General features: G+C 48.1%; 1 protein-coding gene across 3 annotated transcripts in view; it reads left to right on the forward strand.

Moving 5' to 3' along the window:
• The window catches only part of Ppp1r16b (protein phosphatase 1 regulatory subunit 16B), a 96977-nt gene that overhangs the window by 7454 nt on the left and 66616 nt on the right, over positions 1 to 22907 (forward strand). For all 3 annotated transcript variants that reach the window (XM_021156241.1, XM_021156242.2, XM_029471081.1), the window contains exon 2: positions 20787 to 21135. In XM_021156241.1, coding sequence (XP_021011900.1) covers positions 20886 to 21135 — 250 coding nt within the window. In that variant the 5' untranslated portion in view covers positions 20787 to 20885. The remainder of the gene's footprint in view (positions 1 to 20786; positions 21136 to 22907) is intronic.

The raw sequence follows: 22907 nt of genomic DNA on the forward strand, positions 1-22907 counted from the left end.
GAGAGAGAGAGAGAGAGAGAGAGAGAGAGAGAGAGAGAGAGAGTGGAGATCTGAGCACCTCGGGTGTTGGTTCTCACCCTCTACCTTGTGGGAGACTGGATCTCGTGTTTCTTGCCAGGGTATGCTCCAGGCTAGCTGGCTGGGGAGCCTCTGAGGGTTTTCTTGTCTGCCTCTTATCTCTGGGCAGGTTTGCTGGGATTTCAGACACTCAACACCAATGCTCATTTTTCTATGGGTTCTAGGGATCCAAACTATGTTTCTCACACTTGTGTGGCAAATACTGGAGCCATTGAGCCCCCCTCCTCCTCTGGCTTTTGTTTTGCAAAAATGCTTTCTTCTCTCCAAGGGGACTTCCCACTCCTGGGTGAGTGTCCTCTGGTCTTTCCTTCAGACAGGGGAGGCTGGCAGTGACCTTGGCTGGCTTTAGGTGGTACACCTGCCTCTACCACCTACTGCAGTCTTGAGCATGTTACTGGTTTGTCTTGGATAGCTGAGCCTCAGTTTCCCTATGTGTAAGGAAGGCACAGCGATACTATGTGATGTAGATGGTTCAGTACCGAGTCTGCAAAGCAACAACATGTATGGATAGAGATAAGCTATTCTTGCCATCTTGCTGTTGACATGGGCTTCTGTGCATCTCGGGTGGCTCTAGAGCAGAGAGACTGAAGGCAGAGTGTTGTGTCGTTAAGTCTCAGGGGTTGGGCTATACATGTTCTTCACTGGGTGGCAGATAATCATGGCTTCCTTTAGCATCTGTTAGCCACTGCTTCTTGAATTGGTGAGGCCCCAGTGTTTGAGGCAGCCCGGTGAGCTCTCAGTTCAGTGTTTCCGACAGAGATGGCTCTGTTTCTTGTCATCCAATTGTAAGAAATAGGAACACATGGCAATGGTCACTGTCTTCAGCACCTCGGCCCTTCTTGGTTACGCTCTAGAATTACTAACATCGTCAGTTGTCTTATGGACAGGACAGAGAGCTAATGTCATGTGATGGATGCAGCCTCTTGTCTTATCATGAAATAAGAATGATTTTCAACAACATTTCATTTCTTTTTTTCCGTTGACCTATAATATTAAGCTTCTTTTTCTTATTGCTGTTTTATGCTGTTTTATTGCTTTTTATTATAAAAAGGATACAAACACATCATAAAACTCCAACAGTACAGAGATGTGGAAAATTTTCCATGGACTCTCATCCCCTTCTCCAGAAGGAATCCTTGGGCACCTAGCATGTCTTTCTGCGCATTTTTGGTGCAGACCCAAACTCATCTCATTTACATGTTTATCTTTTTTTCTTCTTCTTCACACGTCTAAGCCACTCTCCTCTGAGATGTTCCTCTAGCTTGTCTGAGCACATGTCAACACATATGTATATATCTGGGTCTTTAAGGTTATGTGGAATCCCATTGATAAAAACCCACCCTCATTTATTCTGTTGTTCCTTTTAGGGACTGGAGAGACAGCTCAGTGGGTCATAATGCCTACTGCTCTTCAGGACCTGGGTTTGAGTCCTAGCTTCCATATGGTGGCTCACACCTTCCAGCTCCAGGGAACTAGATACTCTGGCTCCCCTAGGCACCCACACACACGTGCGTGGCACACACTCAGCATACATTCACACACTGCGACAGACACGAATACATGCATATCTTTAAAAGCCGCTTCTTGCAGAGAGAGCATAATGTGCCATCTTGGTTTCTACAGATTTTTATCTGTGTGCACCACTCTGAGCTCACCCATAAGCAAATGTGGTTGCAGTTTGAATTGGGTCAGCTCTCCATGACTTGCTTTCTCTGGTGTGGAAGCTGCCCCTGCTTTCTTCCACACCAACGTTAAGCACTTTACTTCTTGATGGGTACAGACTGAGGAGCCTATATCGGGGTGCTCGGGGTCAGAAGTGTTTTGCATCTCCTCCCCAACTCCCCACCTCGCTCCGATTTTGGAATATTTTCAGATACACAGTAACATGCCTCACAGATGGGACCCAAGTCCAAACAAGAATTCATTTGTCGTCTCCTCTTCTTTCTCATCTTCCTGGCTTCCCCTCCGCCTCTCTCTTCTCCTTCTTTCTCTGTACTGGGAGTGAATCTAGGGCTCATGATCATAGGCCAGTACTTTACTACTGCAATATAACCCACCCCCTGTGTGTGTCTGTGTGCGTGTGTGTCTGCACATGTGTGAGGAAGCAACAGTGACGTCAACGTCCAGCATGTTGGTTCCCAGTCACTCTTTACCCTACTTTTGTGACAAGGTCTGTCACTCAGCTGGGGCTCACCAGCTGTGTCAGCCGTGGGGATCCTCTTGTTTCTGCCTCCTCATGTTAGGGTTATAGGCCCATATCACCATGTCAGCTTTTACACGGGGGCTGGGGATCGAACTCAGGTCCTTGTGATTGGGCAGCAAGCACTTTACTGTCTAAGTCATCCTTAGCCCCTGAGTACCCCCTTTTAAGATTTTTATTTTGAGACAGGGTTTAAGTAGCCTGGATGACTTTAAACTTCCTTTGCTTCAGCCTCCTGAGTAGTTGGGAGGACAGGCCTGTGCCATCTTGCCTGGCTTCATATTTGTTTGTTCTTTTAAATATACACTGTCTACAAGCCTGAAGGTGATTTATTATCATACTGTGTAGTGTTCTGGGTTTAATTGTGGTCTGCCATGGGTCAGGGTGAAACTATCCCTTTATGCCTTCACGGCAGATCTAAAAAGGCTTTGGCTCCTGGAGCATTTTGGATTTTGGATATTTGGTCGCTCAACCTGTAAAATAGCCTGAGCCTGGTTTTGCAGTAAATCAGCTTTTTTGACCATTCGATGGTGCCTTTATAAAGATTGTTCAATACTCAGGAGCTCCATTCCGCTTGGCCTTACACTTCTCATTAAATATAAAATTAAATTAAGCCGGCATCCACCCTTAGGTTGATCTCATCTCCTAGGGTTGGCAGACAAGTCGTTGGATAAAGCAAGAGCGAAACAGTGTAGTTCAGGTCATACCCCGGGGGTGCGTGTCTAAGCCAGTTGCTACTGATCAAACCTAGCTTCACGGTCGGCACCATGAGCTCATCAGAAACAACAAGGACTGTATCCTGGGGTGAGGTGGTTGACAGTCTCAGAAGAAAACAGCTTGAAGTCACCCATAGTGGTGGTCTGTGCCCGTATAATCCTGGCACTTCAAAAGGATCGTGAGTTCAAGGCCAGCCTGGGCTACCTACCAAGATTCTGTCTTACACCCCATAGGGGTGTGGTGTGGGGAGGGGGAAGAGAGAGAGTGTGTAGGGGGAGATCTTGATGAGAATCAGAAAAAATGACCCAGCTACCTCAGGAGCAGCGGAGGGAGCTGGAAGTTAGGAAAGGTCGTTTGAAACTAGGCTTTATGGTGGTTTCCAAGGATACTGATGGGCTTCATTGGAGAAAGGTTTTGCAGACCCCCCTCAGGTAAATCAGTAGCCGGCAATGATTTCTGATCCCTCCCATGTGGGAGGAGCCATTTGCTAGTCCAGAAAGACAGAGATCAAGGGACCCCAGGGCTTATTTCAAAACTCATACTATTGGAGGTCACAAAGATTGGATGTGGGCAGTATGCTTGGCTGTGGTGAGTCAGATGCACAGAGCAGTTTTCAATAAGGAAGTGAACACTAGAGTTCTCCCTGTGGTTTGCTGAGGGGGGCCTCCTAATGCAACGAGAAAAGGCCAATTTACATGGGGGCCTCAGCAGTCACAGGCAGCCAAGCCTGTGCGGGGCATTAAGTATTTCCAGGGGTCTATTTACTCAGTTGCCACAGCTCGAGGCGAGGAGCAGTTGAGGATGTTAACTGAAAGGCATTGTAGAGAGCGCCCACTTGCTGGTCTGTGACGTTACCTGGCCCATCACGCAGCGCTCACTGTAGAGCGCAGTGGCTCGGAGAATGAGGTCCTGGTTCTGTAAAGTTCTGCAGCCAAGCCCTGACTGCAGAAGCAGCTTGAGCAGTGGTTATGAAGGAAGGTTTTGGCTTGGAGAGGCGACACACGCCTTTGATGTTAGCACTTGGTAACGCAGACAGGCAAGTATGGCTTTGAGGCCAGCCTGTTACACCTGGCAAGTTTCAGGCCAAGTCGGCCTAAATAGTGAGACCATGTGTCACACAAATAAATAAAAATGAATGAATGAATGAATGGATACAAAGGCTGGGAAGATGGCACAGTGGTAAGAGGAAGATGGCACAGTGGTAAGAGTTTTGACTGCAAGAATAAGGTCTTGTGTTTGAATTCCTAGCGAGGCCTGGCTCTGCACACTTGTAAGCCCAGTACTGTGGGAGGCAAAGGCAGGATTGTTGGCACTTGCTGGGACCAGCCTAGCTTTTGGATCAGCTTTTGGAGACAGAGAGCCTGTCTCAAGTGAGTATGGAGGACAGTGAAAAAGCAGGCTACTCCCGTGTCTCCTGGCATCCATGGTTGGGTGTTCTTGCATGCATGCACATACCCCACCATCACACACACACACACACACACACACACACACACACACACACAAAGAAGGTCTAGAGTACATTTCCTGAGGCCACTGTGTCTGGTAGGGTAGATAAAGCACTCTGCTTGGCATGAGGAGTGTAGTCCCAGTTAATTCCAATGGACAAAGGCATCATCTCGTCATGGAGTCTGTTTTCTGTGTTGGGTGTATTAGCATCCTCTTGGTGTGCCTCGTCTTCCGCAGCAGCATCTTGCTTTGGACCTTCTGTGGAAGGAGCGCTTGCTGCTCCAAGAAACAACAGGGAGGGTTGCCAAGGCCTGCTGTAGTGGTGGCTCTTGGAGGCACAGCACACCCACCTGGGGGAACTTTTAAACATATCAACTCCTGGCTGTATCTCAGAGCCATCAAAGTAGAGCATGCCACGGTGGCTCTCTTGTACATCGGTGTTCTTCTTAAAGTTGTAGTGACTTATTATGAAGAGAAGCAGTGCAGAAATGCATGCAACTTTGTGGAGTGGCTTCAGAGATTGGACTCGGGTCACCAGGCTTGTGTGGCAAGTGCCTTTACCCATTGAGCTGCCTTGTTGGGTTTCTTAAGAATAAAATAAAATAAAATAAAATAAAATAAAATAAAATAAAATCGGGGCTGGAGTTAAGAGGCTCAGCAGGTAAGAGCACTGACTGCTCTTCTAAAGGTCCTGAGTTCAATTCCCAGCAACCACATGGTGGCTCACAACCATCTGTAATGGGATCCGATGCCCTCTTCTGGTGTGTCTGAAGACAGTGACAGTGTACTCATATAAATTAAATAAATAAATCTTTAAAAAATAAAATCAAAAGGCTGGTGTGTGTGTGTGTGTGTATGCTCTTTAGCAACTGCCTTCTACTGAGTCTATTCTAGGGATGAAATTGCCAGATTAAGCAGTGTGCTTACCCACATTTATAGGATAATGCTGGGTAGTTTTAAGGTGTCTGGACCACTGTGTATCCCAGTCAGGACATGAGAATCCACACGGAGCCACTGCTGGTCTTGGTGGTCATCCCTGTGGGTTTTGGTGCTCTCTCTTGGGAGGTGTCAATGGGAACAAGGAAGGGCTGCATAAATGTCTGTGGTAGGCATTCATTAAGGACCCGGCCTGGTGTTCCACAGAGGAGGGCATTTTGCTAAGGAAGGTATTGTTCAGGTGTGTGCTTTGGGGCAGGGGACACATGGCTCACCAGGATGGCTCTGGAGGCTGAGCTGGCACATTGGAGCTCTGGGAAGAGGCCTGGGAAGACTTGAACCTCTTTCTATTTAAGGCCTGAGAGAGATGGGGAGACCATAGGTAACTAGTAACGTGCCTGGATACTACCAGAGCTGATCTGGATTGGGGGTTATGCTGTAGTTTTGCTCTTCAAAGCTTGCCTAGATCCAGGCATTAGGGAGACAATGGAAAAGATAGTTAAATACCAGAGCCGTGTAATTGTCCTTAGCGAGAACACAGCTCCTGAGACTGCGAAGGACAATGGAGCTGGGTAGCTTAGATGTGTTGGGTTTTTCATCACCATCCCTCCCCTCCCCCCTCTTTTTTTTTTTTTCTCTCTTGAGGCAGGGCCTCATTATCTAACCCAGAATGATCTTTAACTCAAAATCCTGCTTCTGCCTCCTGAGTACCAGAATGTCAGGCATGCGCTACCATTGCCTACTTAGCATACCTAAGATTTCTCATCTGTTTGTTCATTACAAGCGTTAACTTCTTTTACATCCTTGAGCAAAGCTGGCGTGTTTGCTTTAAGATTCCGAATCCTGTTGATTTCGGCGTTTGTTTTATTTTGAGAAAGCACCATTAATTGCTTTTTTCTCTTAAGTTTGGGTTATATTTTCCTAGGTTTTTTTTTTTAAACAATTTTTAATTTTTTATAATAGTTTTACTTTATTTTTATTTATTTTTAAAGAGTTTTTTGGCAAGGTGTGCTGGTACATGCCTTTACTCAAGCCCTTGGGAAACAGAGGTAGGTGGATCTCTGTGAGTGTAAGGCCCATGTGGTTAGTGAAGCGAATTCCAGGCCAGCCCGAGCTATATAGTAAGATTCTGTCTCAGAAAAAAAATTATTTTATGTATATGAGGGTTCTGTTTGCATGTACATATGTGTACCGTGTACATGCCTGTTGTCCACAGAGACCAGAGAGGGTGTCAGCGCCCCTGGAACTATTGTTGATGTGGCCGTGAGTCTCCATGTGGATGCTGGGAACCAAACCTGGGTCTTCTGGAAGAACAGCAGATGCAATTAACAGCTGAGTCAACTCTCTAGCCCTTTTATAGTCATTTTAGCTTGCATCCTGAGTGTTGTAAAGATTTGAAGAGAGCCTGGATTCTACTGTGTTTCTCAGAAATGAAAGATTTTAGATAACTGCCTTCTGGACCACCCAACCTCCAGCTCCAAACAGCATCCCCTGGTCGGGTGCCTTAGTCAGGACAGCCACTGCTGTGATCAAACATGGTGACCAAAAGCAACTCGGGGAGGAAAGAGTTTATTTGGCTTACATAACCCGAGTCACCATCCATTGAGGGAAGTGAAGGCAGTCACTCAAACAGGGTAGGTACCTGGAGGCAGGAGCTGATGCAGAGGCCATGGAAGAGGGCTGCTTACTGGCCTGCTCCTAACATCCCGCTTTCTTAGAAATCCCTGGACCACCAGCCCAGGAATGGCCTTCTCACACTGGGCTGAGCTTTCCCATATCAATCACCAATTAAGAAGATGCTCTAAGGCTTGCCTAGGGCCCAGTCTTAATGGAGACATTTTCTGAATTGAGGCTCTTTTATCTCCAATGACTCTAGCCCGTGTCAAGTTGACATAAAAAGAGCCAGCACAGTAGGCACCAGCTGGGATCTCGTCACTTCTTTGAGCCTGATTTGCACTGCTTGGCATCTTTGCATGGCGTGTGCCAGTCAGGCAGCGCTGGGCACAGCCTCCCATCCCGTTTCTCTTCCCACCCCCTTTCTCTCCCCACCCCCTTTCTATTTTGACTGAATATAATGTAGCCTTGACTGGCTTCAAATCACTATGAGCTGAGAATGGCCTTGAACTCCTGCTTCCTTCTCCAGGTGTGTGCTACTGCAATGTGAGGCCATGAAAATACTACGTAGCGTTTAGGCTACTGTCCTGTAGCTTTATCTTTTAGGGAGGGAGGGAGGGAGGGAGGGAGGGATACCTTCCTTCACTTCAAGCTGACACGGACTGAATTTTGCCCTCTCAAGTCACGAGAGAGAAATCTTTACCCAAAGATTAGCCACCACACACAGGTCTGATGGAGGGAAGTTCCCTCCCATTCCTTTAAATGCTGAGTCCCTTCCAGGTTTTGCCTGATTCTTGGTGTTTTCTGCCTTCTTTGGAAGGAGTATGGACGGTGTCTAGAGCCCACAGTTGTATGTAGGCTGGAAGGTTGGTCCGGCAGGAACACTCTGCCCTTGCTAGCTGTGGAATGCTGCTGAACAGCAGCGCTGTCCATTCAGGAGTCCTCAGAACCACCCACCTTCCCGCTTCCGGTACAGCAGGGACAATACACACTCATCAGCTGACTAAGTAAGGCTTTACGCTGAAAGCAGAAGTGAGTAGCCAGAGGAAAACCCCAAGTTTAGGGTCAAGGAGATGGAGCCTTTAGTAAAGTGCTTGCACACAAGCATGAGACTCTGAAGTGTGAAAGTCAGGGTAGCACACACACCTGTAGCCCCACTGCTGGGAAGTCAAAGGCAGGTGGACTCCTGGAATTCACCGCTTTAGCCCAGCCAGTCTAGCCAGTGAATTTCAGGCCCATCGAAAGACCGAGTCTCATTAACACGGTGGATAGTGATGGAGGAAGATGCCAGACATCAGCCCTGTGACCTCTGACCTTCTCCCATGTGGGCTTAGAAGCCACACCATGCATAGGAGTGCACCCCTATAGCCCCAGGACCCAGGTTGAAATAGGAGAACTAAGAGTTCAAGGTTAACCTCAATACATAGTCACACACACATACACACATACTCAGTACATAGTCATACACACACACACACACACACACACACACACACACACACACACACCTACACTCCGCAAAAAAGAACCTGTCCAAACTAGTGACTTGCTAATGACCTGGGATTTGAGCTAGAGAGAAGCTATCATTTGAGAGGAAATGAGAGCGTCCCAGACATCTGAGTGCAAAGCACCATGGTTAATAGAGTGAGCCTGGGGTTTTGATGCAGGAAGCTGAATTCTATTGCTATAGTAACACGGCTTCCTGCATTGGGACTTTCAGGTTCAAAGGGAATAGGGAAGCCGGGTCTGCTCGAGTTCTGCACACCCAGGAGGGAATCAAAGGGAGGAACTCTGGCTGCAGATCACAGGGGAGTGACTGAAACACAGCATGCATCCTTGCACCATAACCCAGGAGGTCACTGGTGCAGTACCGCAGTACCGGGAAACTTCAAAACCTGCATTTGAGGAGAAAAAAAAATTATCAAACTGGGGAGGGTCTGGAGACTTCCTATTTTATGTCCCAGGCAAGAGAGGGCCAGACAGTTGCTGTTGTGAATCTGGTCTGGGAGTTGTTCTGCGTGCAATGAGGATAAAACTCACTCATTAGAAAGGGACTATTTGGTCATGGAGCTTTCAAGGGGACAGGAGATGAAGTTCGGAATGGGTATATCCATTTCCTGCCCAAGCCCATACACGTAGTCTGTTCCTACAATCAGTGAAGTTCTGACTTGAATCTGCTTTAAAAAAATAAAAACAAACAAACAAACAAACAAACAAAAACCTCTATGTGGATTTTATTCATTTCCCTTAAGAATCCCTCTTTTACCAAGTATCACAGTTCAGGCCTGAGATCCCAGCACTCAGGGACTAGAGGCAGGAGAATCAGGACCTCAAGTTCATCTTTGTCTACAAACGGAGTTCTGCGTTAGCCTGGACTACATGAGAGTTTGACTCAAAACAAAACAAAATGAAAAAAAAAAAAAAACAACCAGAACAGAATAAAAACCAATAATCAAAACAAGAACTCTTCCTGCATCAGTCAGGCTTCTGAGCTCATCTTTGCCTGAGTTTTTTTTTTTCCTTTTCTTCTCGAGTAGGGGAGATATTAAGCATACCAAACGAATGGCGTAGGCACTGGCCCATCAAACAAATGGCAGGTTGAGAAAGAAGAGATGCCAAGACGGAAATGCTGGGACCTAGCTCTATTTACAAGCGTCCTAACCTTTCCGAGTCTGCCTTCTGTTTTTGTTTTGTTTTGCGACAGTCTCGTATCGCTCAAGCTGGTCTCCAAGTTGATATGTAGCCAAGGATGGTTTTGAACTCCAAATCCATCTGCTTCTCCCTCCAGTATGCTAGGGTTGCAGATGTTTAACACCAGACTTAGTTTATGAGGTGCTGGGGATTGAACTCAGGGCCTTGTGAATGCTAGGCAAGGACGCTCCCAACTGAGCTATAACCTCAGCCTAGTCTTCTCCTCTTTGGAATGAAGACAATACCTAGATCTTCAGAACTAATGCAGTATTCCCAAGAGGTGTTCCAGTGGACCTTGGTGGGGGAAGGGGTGCTAATTGGAGGAGCTGCTGCTGTTTCTTGGCATTCTCTCACTGTGGGTTCATTTCATGGGCACAGATAACAGGGCCCTGAAAGGCTTCCCTTTAGCTCAGCTAAGCGTGTGTTTTGCTGTGTGCCTTGACAGTTTTCTCTCTTGTGAATTGGTCTGTCTGCTCACTTGAACCAATATGTCTTCTTAGTTGTCTCTCTGCGAATGCTGCAGACTCTGAAATCTTGCACTTCACGTGGAAGATCTTTAAAAACACTTAGGGTGCTTTGGGAGTCTCTCCTGCTGTTGTTTTTCGTGCACAAATTTTGCATTTGGATTCCCAGATCTGCCACTGACTGGCAGAGAGCTGCCATCAATTCTGAGTCACTTTGGCTCCTCCCTCTCTCATCCTGTCCTCCAGGCAGGACCATCCCCAGACTTAACTGCTTCTCAGCATCATTTCACACACCGCAACAAATAGTTCATATGAGAAGTCTTGTAAAAATCCTCATCTCAGCAACTTCGCAACTGGCTAAGCCTGCCCCTGGCTACAGGGGGGAAGGAAGGGGTGTGGGTGGGGTGTGGGTATAGGGATGTCAGCTCTCCAAGACTGTGTTCCAGGAGTCTTGCTAGGGATTGGATCACAGTGTTTTCTCTTTGTTAGGAAGGCTGTGCATGTCACAGTACTGGGTATGGACAAGCAGGTGATCTCTGGATTGAGAGGGATGTCAGTTGGTGGCAGGGCCTCAGCTGAGGGTCCTTTAAAAATGGACCCTCCACAACATGCTGTGTTTCTGTGCTTCAAGGACAGTCTGAGGAGAGGGGGCAGCTAGCTGGACATGTTGCCATCTTCCTGTAGGTGGTTCGGGATGTCAGTTTCTAGATCCTGGCCCTCAGCTTCTTAGCAGGATGGAGCCGAGGTCATTCTATCCACAAGAGCAGCTTAGGATCTTGTCCATCTCTGAAATGATAGCCATCATGTGTTGTTCAAATAGTGTCCTGGAATCCGGATCCTAGAGGTTCTTCTATCTGGGTTGATAACATTATAGATCTCTAAGACTAGAAGATTAAACTGGCTTTACATGTGTGTATGTGTGTGTGTTAATGTGTATGTGGGCACATGTAGAAGCTAGCGGTTTGTCTTGGTTAGAGTTTCTGTTGCTATGATGAAAATACCATGATCAAAAATCAAGTTGGGAAGGAAAGGATTTATCCAGTTTATACTTCCAGATCATGGTCCATCATTGGAGGATGTCAGGTCAAGGCACTCAAGCAGGGCAGGAACCTGAAGGCAGGAGCTGATGCAGAGGCCATGGGGGTGGGGGTGAGGGTGGGGGTTCTTACTGGTCTGCTTCTCATGGCTTGCTCAGCCTGCTTTCTTATAGAACCCAGAACCCTGTCCAGGGATAGCACCACCCACAGTGGGCTGGGTCCGTCTCTATTGATCACTAATTGAGAAAATGTCTTACAACTGGTTCTCATGGAGGCATTTCCTCAATGGAGGCTCCTTCCTGTCTGATGACTCTAGCTTGTGTCAAGTTGACACCCAAAAGCAGCCATTACAAGGCTGATGTTGGGTGTCTTCCTCTATTACTTTCTATCGTATATACTGAGACAGGGCCTCTCACTTGAACTTCGAGCTTTCCAGTTCATCTACGCAATCTGATCTAGGGAGCCCCTGGCTGCCCCTCCAGAGCACTGTTTGTGTAAGTTCTAGGGATCAGAACACTGCTCCTCATGTTTGAGCAGAGAGTTTTACTCACTAAGCCATATCCCCACATTGAGGACTAGAATCTTAATCAAGGGGGCAAAAGGCAGACCCTGAAATCTAAGTTTAGGCAAGCATGCTGTAGACCAGAATTGCAGTTGGTGTGTTCATAGTCCCTGCTTTCTTCTTTGGCCCTAGTAGACATTGTTGATCCCTTCCCATTGATAATCTCTCTCTCCTCATACTGCCCCAAATGGACTCCAGCAACCTAAGAGTTGGTACAAGGGAGGAACGCTTGATCAAGAATGTCAGATGGCAGGGAGGGGTCCAGAGGGGATGAGTTCGACACTCCCAACAGCTGTCCCTTGTTTAATGACCTGTGATCTAGGAGGGTATTCTGTGACCGCAGGTGGCCTGCTTTGAAAATGATCCTCCGGCTTTGGAGGAAGTTGTTTTTTTTTTTTTTCTGTTTCTGCACAGGGGATGGGGGTGGGGGTTCCACACCCCCAATCTTGGAGGAACTGTGTTCGTAATATGACTCCCATTTCCCTCTACCTATCTGTTATATAAGCTTCTTTGGGAAACCAGTGACTGTGATTGATGGGACCACATGGGACGTTTACAGATATTATATCAGGTCTGCATGTCCCTGTCCTTTGTGTGTGTCCCCTGGGCCCCTCCCCACACTGGCATTCTTACCTACAAGTAGTCTGGCTTCTCTGGGTTCACGTGTCTAACAGGAGGCTCAGTGTGGATGACTGATGTGTTCATGGGCTTCCTGTGTCCACTGAACCATCGACCCCTTTGAAATCCATCTCTTGGAAGCCTAAGGAGGCCATCTCACCTTTACATGCAGAGCCAACCCCAAACATCAACCCATCATCTGCTTGGAATGGGCTTGACAGGTTGTGTTGTCAGATGCGGGCTCCAGACATGCTCAGCAAAACCCTTATTCTCTTGGATGCTTTCCCAGCCCAGTCAGGATTGGGGCTCCTGGGAAACTGTCTACCACACCGCTGGCCCTTGTCTCTTTGCAGCCTGATGGGTGGTTATTGAGTATTGGGGAGGGGGACCCCGACATTGTTCTAGGGCTGGCCTCTGATTTTGCCTTAGAAGGTTTTTTTTCCTCGGGCCTGGCTGACAGCATCCCTATATTACCTGCCCACAAGTCTGACTCTACCTGAGGCTAAAGCAACCAGTGTCCTCAACTAGTCCAAGGAAATGTCATTGGTGCCCCAGAGCTGACCATGATTCATCTCCAGAGAGAGCCCAGGCCATGGGTTATCTGGTCACTCTTTATTCTGGTGAATTATGAATTCTGCCTCTCTTCTTTATAAATTTGAAATGCTGTAAATGAGCTTCAGGGTCACCATTAAGAGATCTGAATGAAGTGACATGTCTGGGAGAAGTAGAGTTGAGGAGCAGTTCCTTGGGGACCCTGGTCCTCCATCAGGTTAGAACCAGGAGGCCTGAGTATGGTGACTGTGCCCAGAGTCTAAAGGGGTCATTCTTGCAGGAGTAGGACAGTCAGTGCACCGAGTCCCCTGACGATGGGGCCGGAGGGACAGAGGGGATTGCTAATTCGGATATCTGGAGCAAGTCTCCTTGCTCATGCATGGAGCATCTCGAGCTCTCGAGGGTGATGTTATGCAGCTGTACTGTGGGAGGGCGGGGGTGTGCATCCCTTTAGTGAAGAAGCAGGTCCTGAGTGAGAGCTGGGAGGGAGGAGGCACCGTCTGCCCCACCACCGCCCGCCCGGGCTGTTTGTTTTGTTTTCTTTTTCCCCTCATGCTCAGTGGCACAGGAAACACGAGGAGAAAAGCACTCGTGGCCCTTCCTCCAGCGGCGCCTGCCAAGACCGCCGAGAAGAATAGCCGAGGAACCAGGAGAAAAAGCCGAACATTTTAACAGTGTGAACTTTGAAAAACTCTCTCTCTCTGACTCATGTTCGACAGTCTCTTCAATTCAAATTCACCTTCCCTCGTGTTGTTTTTCTCAAACTGGTAGGCTTGATTCCAAAGATGTGTCAATCAACTGCTCTCTCCTGTGTTTGTGTGTGTGTGTGCGCGTGTGCATGTGTGCGTGTGCATGTGCATGTATGTGTCCTTTCTCCAGAGTCAACACACATGAATGCTGTTGGAACCCAGCCTTGACCTTCTTCCCTTCCTCAAGGCTGGCCTTCCACTTAGACCTGTTGAGTCTGTAAGGGCCTTTGTAGGGGAAAGCCCGCATATTGATAATAGTCTTCTGCAAGAGGCCACGACCCTTCCTGGGGTCCCTAGACCTGCATCTTTAAAAGCATTCTTGCCACACATTAAGATATTCTGGGCTATAAGGAACTGGGTTATATAATATATGAGGTGTGTTGGTTTGGCTGGCTGGAGTCCAGCGTCTCATTGTTCAAAGGACCCCTTCATTCATCTTCTGTACCACCCAAGCATTGGCTGCATGTAGAGACTGCCTTCAGAGCACCTTCACTTCAGTCTTCTGGCTCCTCAGACAGAGGGAAGAGAAAGCTTCTGGTTGGGCCAACTTAAGGCATAGGCCTACCCTAGAATGAATCCCTGTCTGGGCTCAGGCCCTTACCAAGACCTCTGACCAATCAGGGCTCAGGATAATGAAGGAGTTCTGAGACCTCCCATTACTGTGCTCTTCTACAGGAGTACACTCAGTAGCAGGAGCAACCCCACCAACAGCCTTTGATCTGTTGTGCCTCCTGCTATCCCATGGCTCCGCTTCCACTGAGGACTCTTCCCCTTAAGGGCCAATCTCATGGTGCCCAGATGCGCACCCTGGTCCCTTCTCCTCAAGGCAGCAAGGATGAGTGTGTGCATGGAGAAGAACCAAGTTAAAACTCTGCCAGCCTGGGGGATGGGGAGTAAGGTGACGACACCTTGGTGGCCTGTTCCCGCTTCTCCCAGGGCCCAATGCCTTGGCCTTAAACTTCCTGTTGGTCACAATTGAGCTATTTTGGTATGTGGCCCAGATGTTTGGAAAAGTCAGTACCCCACCCTACTTCCCCTGGACTCAGTTTTCTCACACTCGCACACACTTCCTGATGACCTCATTGCCTGTGCAGACCCCCATATCATACCCCCAGCCCAGTCCCTTTATGAGCTGAGGTCTCACAGGCCTGTGTGATGGTTCATTGATACTTTCATCATGCACCAAGCTTAAAATATTGCCATTCCACTGATTTACCTCGAAGCCTGGTCTCCTTAAAATACTGAGATTGTTGTTTTCCCAGGGCCAGATAGATACCTTGCTCTGTTTCCACTGTCCAAGTATGGACTGGGATGCAAGAGTCTCTTGAAGCCACCTCCAAGCTCAATGGAGTCCTGAATTCCTGGGATCTCCCAGCACCCAGGCCAGAGTCCTTGGGGGGGGGGTGGAGGGTGGGGAGTGGGGGGCGGGAGGCCGCAGGGAGTGTGGCTGCCTGGCTGCTGTTGGCCTGCACCAGGCAATTCTTTAATTAGCCTGAGCAGGGTTTTCTCGAATGGGGGTGGAGGAGGTGTGTGGGTCTATTGGGGGAAACTAGGTCACCTGAAAACTAGCAGTCAGGAGGGAACTGTCCTGGGGCCCTGCTGCAAGGGAACCCAAGGGGTAAGGTGGGAGGGGCAAAGTCACAGAAAATATGCCCTGGCCCCTTTTACTGCTCTTGGGAGATGCTGTCCCTAGCTTTCTCCAGGGGGCTGGTCGACTGTCCTTAAATTCTTGGCCCAGAGCAAAGAGGGCAATACAGTAAACACGTTCTGACTGTCTGGAGCTTGTAGAGAGAGCATCATGAGAGGAGTCAGGCCCTGGCACCGCTGCTGCTCATTCTATGCTCCCTTGCCCGTTTGCCATACATCAGGGAGACAGGGACCATGTCTGTCTTTCACCAGCTATTATCCTCATCCCTTAGCACAGTCCTGGTGTGTGGCAAATGCTTGAAAGGTATTTGCTGGGTTCGTATGGGTGCTTCTAGGACCGAGACTGCAACTCAGCGGCAGAGAGCATATGGAAGGCCTTGGGTTCCCCCCCCACACTAAAACTAAACCACAGAACACGCCCCCCAAACCCATGTGAGTCGTTCTCCTCTAAGACGGTTGTCATGAGAACCAGTTGTCGTTGTGAGGCGGCTTCCCCAAATGTCAGTGACTTACATATCCTGCCAACACTGAATTCTGACACTATTTCATTTTGCTTTACTATCAAGCCACTAGTTGTAGATTGAAATGAAGTTATATAAAAAAAAATAGGAAATTTCATGTCACCTCCATAAATAAACAGTAGCTGTGAACACAGCCACCAAACCAAGCGATGCTTTTACATTTCTTCTTAAATACTATCGCTGTCCCCCTCCCCAGGCCGGGAACCTCAGGGGGACTGACTGGCATGGCTCTAAAGAGGCTACCACCTATGAGCATCATACTGATGCTTTTTTTTTTCTTCAGAAACCTTTGAAGATTTTTTTTTAAAAAGCATGGAAAGGCTGTATTCTGCTGTCTGCAGGCCCGTGCTGCAAGCACGGTGAACTGTGCCTCCAGATTTTTCTTTTTCTTTCTTTTTTTTTTTTGAAACAGAGTCTTGCAAAGTTTTTCAGGCTGGTATTGAACTTGCTGTTCTCCCATCTCAGGCTCCTGTGGAGAGAAAAGGAGAGGGAGGGCAGGGGAGAGGAGATTACAGGCCTATACTACCAGGTTTGGTTTCAATAGTTTTTATTAGTGTGTATTAAATATATAAAAGAGTGGCTTTCATTGGTTCTGGTCTCTTTCTATGTTTAGAACTCCTGGTTGAGGAAGGTTTCTTTTTTTTTTTTTTACTTTTATTATTATTATTTTTTTGAGACACAGTCTCATACTATTAACCCAGGCTATCTTGGAACTCACTGTATAGCCCAGGCTGGTCTCAGACTCACTGGGGCCATCCTGTCTCAGCCTCTTGGGTGCTGTATCACAGGCATGTGCTTCTATACCCAGTTTGGAAGGTGTTTGAGAAGAGGAAGGCATTTTTACATGCAGTTGCATGACATGGCTTATTCTTACTTCAGTTGGCATGTTTTGGGGCTCCCCTACCCAGGGTGTGATCAGTGTTGATAATGAAGAAGTGGATGTGTGTAAAGTTATATCGCTGTAAGACACCAACAGAATGCTTAGGAGAGTTCAACACGGGTGGAAGCTCTCCTTCAGGGAGTGACATAAGTGTAAGTGTGCTGTCTCTTTTCAGTCCCTAGAATCCTATACACCTTTGCTGAGTGTTTGCTGGACAGTGCTGCAGGCCTGTTTATGCCTTGAGGTGTAAACAGCTGCAGCCTGGTGAGGGTTGTGGAGATTCCAAGATGGCCTTCCCTTTTCTGTGCTGAGTAGGTCTCTGATGTTTGGAGGCTGCTGTGTCCAAACACAAGGCTGTGTCCTAACACAAGGCTTCAGACTCAGTGACTATAGGAGCTAGTGATCGGGACAGTTAACATGAGGTCAGGTGGGATAGGACGGTGGTAGGGACTGGGGTAAATTAGAAGGTATGTGTTTCATTAAAGGGCACAGATTTTCTCTGCACTTTTTAGTGGCTGCTGTGTAAGTCCACATGGCCAGATGTTTAAGTGTTCTAAAAGCTAAAAGTCTGATATTAGATATAAAACTCCCAAGTATTAAATATGAACAGTTAACTGAGATGTTGAGGATGGCATGGGCTAAACCCAAATACAATGATAAACATGAATAGACCAAAGGAGGTTTGCTGGTTAAGTCTGGCCTGTAGTCAGAAAGTGCATCTCACAGACCTCAAACTTCCCTGATCTCTTTGGTCTGGGCAGCCCTGTTCCCAGGGCTTTATGTGTGTTAGGAAGCAGGCCAACAACCGAGGTACATCCCTAGACCATGGATCCTCTATTTTCTAGCTGTGTGATATTTGTTAAATGGCTTCATCTTTCTGTTTTCTTTATCTGGGAGGCAGCACTGGTGGTGTCTTCTTCTTTAAGTGGCTGTGAGAATGTGTGGAACCTCCCAGAAGGCAGAGCTGGTTCTCCTTCCATCTCTGAATCATGCTAGTCCTCCGGGCAGGTGTTCACTTGAAGAAAGAGAGGCAAAATTAGCATCTGGCCCTCCAGCTCGTAGGGCCCGATGTCACCATGACACTGTGTGTTGGTGTATTCCTTTCAATCCCATATGCTCAAAAACCCCAGCCGCAGTAGCTATCTCAGCAGCTGAAATAGAGAGCAGGGACAACTCTGAGAGCTGCTGGGGAGCCCTGCTCATTCATGCTGAAGCTCTCTGGAGAGGACAGTGGCAATTTCTCTAAAACTAACTGGGGCGATTACCAGGGCCCCTGGCGATTGCAGAATGAGGGCATTCGCCCAAGGGAAAGGCCTTCACAAAAACCTGCCCATGAATCTAATAGCCACAAACTGGACACCACAACCCAGATCTTTTCCAGTGTCTGGATGGGGAAACAAATTAATGTGCAGTGAAATACTAGATAGTAATAGAAGAACGAACTATTGATGTGTGTAATAGTTTGGGTGACCCTAAAAGGAGTGATGTGGGGTGAAAACAGCCAACCATCAGATGTTACTCGCTTCCTACTCCTAGAGGCAGGCAATAGATTGGTGCCACGGGCTAGGATGTCAGTGGGTTTTGGAGCACTTAGGAGAGATGTTGGGGGGTTCCCGAGAGGGGTGCGTATAGCTGAGGAGCTGTTGGTGTTTTACTGTGGTGGTATGCACTGGTGAATCTGTAACACTGGAAAGTATGGATTGCAGTTGAGGGTCATGTCATTGTTCTCAAAGTTAAAAATTCAAGCTCCTCTCATCTGATTCCTGAGAAGGTGGCAGTTTTGCATCCCACAAATGTGGACACGCCCATCTTTCCGTGTCTCCCCGCAGCCTGAGGCAGCCTCGCCTGGTGGGCCGAGGGAGTTCTGCCTTTATGCCTCCATCTTTTCTTCCTCCCGAGTTCCATTCTCTGGTAGTAGATGGACAACCGTGGCCAGCTCCTTGATCTCTTGACTACCCTGGAATTCGGGGAGGGGATGGAGTATTTTGCAGATAGGAATTTAGTTTTCAAGAGGCTTCAAGTGATTGTCCAAAGACCTCGTTCCTTTGCCTTGGAGAACCCCCAGGTCTGTGCTGATGGCCCAGTTGGCTACAACCTCGATTGGAGGCAGATTGTGTTGTTTTCTTTGGAAGGCTCTCCAAGGCCTGTGCTCTGGTGGAGGTGGAGGTTGGGGAGGGGAGGGGGAGGGACTTCAGCCAAATGTTTCCAGGTTCAGTGGTTAGCAAACTTTGGGGTTTGGGAGCACTTTAATCCTTGAAACTCAGGATCCTAAAAACCTTTTGTTTATGCAAACTGTTTATTTTTTAATATTTTAAATTTTATGAGACAGCCTCCCAGTTCCAAACTGAGGGCTGGCAAGGTGGCTCAGTTGGTAAATTTGCCACCAAGCCTGATGACCTGGGGCTGATCCCTAGAGTCCTCATGATGGAAAGAAAGACACCGACTCTTGCAGGTTATCCTTTGACCTCCACATGTATGTACATCATGGTGCTGTGCACACACACACACACACAAATAAAATAAAATGTAAAAAATATATAAACCTATCATGTGTTATAACCATGTTGGACATTTTGATGAAAAAAAGAGTAACTGTCCTAAACCAACCAAAAATAGTGAGTGAGAGAGAGAGAGAGAGAGAGAGAGAGAGAGAGAGAGAGAGAGAGATATGCTGTTTACACTTTGCACATCTCTGTGTTGGGCTTTACACGTGAGTGTTACAGCATGTCTGTGCTAATCTGGCACACGTCTCCTGCTGGACATCTTGGGGACCCTTGCACACCAGGGTCACACGTGAATGGAAAAGGTTGACTAAGAGTTTTGACTTCGTGGAAACCCACGAGGTGCCCAGGCCGATCTTTGAGAACCATGGCAGCTACACCTTACTTACGTCCTCGTGTCCATCCTCGTTACAGTGTGCACCACAGTGAGCAAAATAACAGAAGCTGAAGTGCCTGGCGCCGTGTGTGAGATGATTTGGCTTCTAGTTGTTGCTCTTTTTTTTTTTTTTTTTAGGCTGGGTCTCATGTGGTTGAGACTAGCCTCAACCTCACAATGTAGCCAAGGATGACCCTAAACTTTTCATCCTCCTGCCTTTACTTCCACAGGGCTGGGATCACAGGCATTCACTTCCACACCCTATTTATGTGGTGCTGGGGATGGAATCCCGACTTGATTCCTGCCAGCCAAGTGCTCTACCTGCAGAACCCTATTCCCAGCCCAAAGTCTTCTTTTTCCACACCGTTCAACCTGGGGTTTCCTGGGTTCGCCAGTCCCCACGGTGTCCTGAGCTCCAAGAATGCCCTTTGGTTCCAGTGTCACATAACTTATTTCAAAGTAGGATTCCTTTGTACAATAACGCTGCCAAGATCAGGCTCTTGTTAGCGAACTATGGCTTGAGTGGTGAGTGTTGGCATCAGGACCTCCCAAACCTATGACATCACATAGGTGACAGCGGGACCTGCGACCTGCAGACTGGTTGCCAAGTCAACAGGCACCATCTTCCCAGCATCCACTTGGCTCACCTCCCACCTTTTTACCTGCCTTACATCATTTTCCATATAAATAAGGAGAACGCTCCTCCCGTACTCTCTCCCCCTCCTCCCTTTCTGCTGCTACCTTGTCTCTCTCACTCTCTCAATAAAACCTCGGTCACGTGGAACTGCCTCGGCCTTGTGTGCTGTTGAGACGCGGCCCACCATTCTAACACATCAGCGAGCAAGCGCTATCATGCAACAGAACTTTCTGGAATAATGGGATGGCTTCTATCTGGGTATTCAACATAGAAACCACTAGGAAGTCTGCACTTGGATGTGTCAGTGAGATTGAACTTTATTTACTGTAATTAATTCAATGTGAGTGGCCACCACTGGCTCAGCTCGCAGCAGGGCCAGGCCTTGCTGGGACTCCACTCTAAGAATCTGCCCTTTTGCTTTTGGCACAAATAGAGAACCTCAAAGGAGCTTTGAACTCGGTTGCGGGAGGTCAGGTGACTTTGTATACTCAGCGATGTGTGTGTGTGTCGTCGTCGGGCCTGACCAGTCCATCTCTGTGTCTGTCTCCCTGCTGCAGGCCCCACCATGAGGCTCCAGCCCCTTGGGAGCCCCTGTGCTCCCCTGGCCCCGGGCTCACCGCGCTAGCCCCAGGCAGAGCAAGGGCAGGCGCGGGGCCATGGCCAGCCACGTGGACCTGCTCACAGAGCTGCAGCTGCTGGAGAAGGTGCCTACGCTGGAGCGCCTGCGCGCAGCCCAGAAGCGCCGGGCTCAGCAGCTGAAGAAGTGGGCACAGTACGAGCAGGACCTGCTTCATCGCAAGCGCAAGCATGAGCGGAAGCGCAGCACGGGTGGACGTCGCAAGAAGGTGTCCTTCGAGGCCAGTGTAGCGTTGCTGGAAGCCTCACTGAGGAATGACGCCGAAGAAGGTAAAGTCCCCTGCTCTCTAGGACACCGACTGTGCAGTGGGGGAGGGGTTATATAAAAACCATACATACACAGCTGTGCCTGAGGTCCAGTGCGCGCCATGCCATCAGCCCACATTAGGAAGGGGATGGCCCTAGGAAAGACCTCTCTTCAACTCCTGAGACAGTCTCATGTAGCCCAGGCTGGCCTCCAGCTTGTAACACAACAGAGTATGACTTTGAACTTCTGATTCTCTGGAGCTGGGATCGCAGGCCTGTGCCTTTGCACAACCTTCCCACCCCCATCTCACCCCCACCCCATCCCACCCCATCCCCACCGCGACTTCAGCTTTATCTTAGCTATTTTCATTCTTGGAGACAATGAGTCCAGCTTTTGGCTAATGAATACAATAACAATTTCCCTTCCCTCCCACAAATATTTACAGACAGACTGCTTCCTGCAGCACTGGTACTCTGCACGCAGAATAATGAGCACGTGGTAGCCCATCCAGCCCCACCCCCACCCCCAGCCAGACACTCCAGGATGTTAGGATGTTGCCTTTCTCCGAGTCCTGTCTTCTCCATGGTCCTCACTTGGCCCCTGGCATGGTGTTCTGGTATCTTCTTTTCCACACTGGGAAGGAACCCAGGGTCTTACCGAACAAGGCAGCGCTCAGTCACAGAGTCACATCCCTGATCCAGTTCTTGGTTCATTTTCCACTGTTGTGTTCATGCTGTAAGGTGATTAAGATGGCTCAGAGGTTCAGAGCACTGACTGCCCTTCCAGAGGACCTGGGTTCTGTTCCCAGCACCCACTTAGCAGCTCACAACCAGCCCGGGGATCTGACATGCTTCTGGCCCCCCCTAGGCATCAGACATAGTTACCCCACAGACATACATGCAGACAAACACCCATACACATAAAATAAGAATAATGAACATTTAAAAATGTATCTAGACCCTGGAGGTAGACATCTTGGGTGTAAAACTGGTTGTGCAGGTCCCCACGTGACCCTGGCACAGAGAAGTTCTTTAACTGTCTGTCCTTAGACTCTGCTTATATAAAACGGGGAGACAGTCACAGCCTTGTGAATGTTCAGTCGGGTGATTCCCCCTGAAGTATCTTGCACATGGCCCTTCGTGTTAAGTATGTAGCTATGAATTTCTTGAAATGTTGCTTTTTGAGTTTTGAGACAGACTCTCAAGTAGCCCAGACTGGTCTCTGTGTATTTGAAGATGACCATGAATTCTTGATCCTCCTGCCTCTTAGATGCTAAGATGGTAGGTATGAACCACTCCAGCTGGCTTATTGATATGTTTTATTATATTATAATATATATTTTTTGAGACAGAATTTCTCTGTGTGACCCTGGCTGTCCTAGAACTCACTTTGTAGAGCAGGCTGGCTTCAGACTAGGGGATCCACCTGCCTCTGCCTCCTGAGTTCTGAGATTAACGACGTGAGCCACCACACTCAACCATGTTGTTATCTTTTATTTCATTAAATGTGTGGCTTATATCGTCATGGAATTTCCATAAGTCTGGAAGCAGAGACCAGTGCACACCACACTGTCCAGGATGATTTCACTGTTCAAACTGTGATTGTCACAATCAATGCAAGTTCATACCCTTACCCTGTACTGGTTACGTTTAATAATACCCATTTTACAGATGGGGATATTGGAGTCGGAGAGATTTAGCACCTTGATCCAGATGGTCTAGCAGGACCAAAACCCCTAGGATACCACCCTGTCGCTTTTCAGGTTTGCTTTCCACTGCCAGGATGCTTGGAGGAC

The sequence above is a fragment of the Mus caroli genome, chromosome 2 (genome assembly GCF_900094665.2).
Source record: "Mus caroli chromosome 2, CAROLI_EIJ_v1.1, whole genome shotgun sequence".
In the NCBI taxonomy this organism is placed as follows: Eukaryota; Metazoa; Chordata; class Mammalia; order Rodentia; family Muridae; genus Mus; species Mus caroli.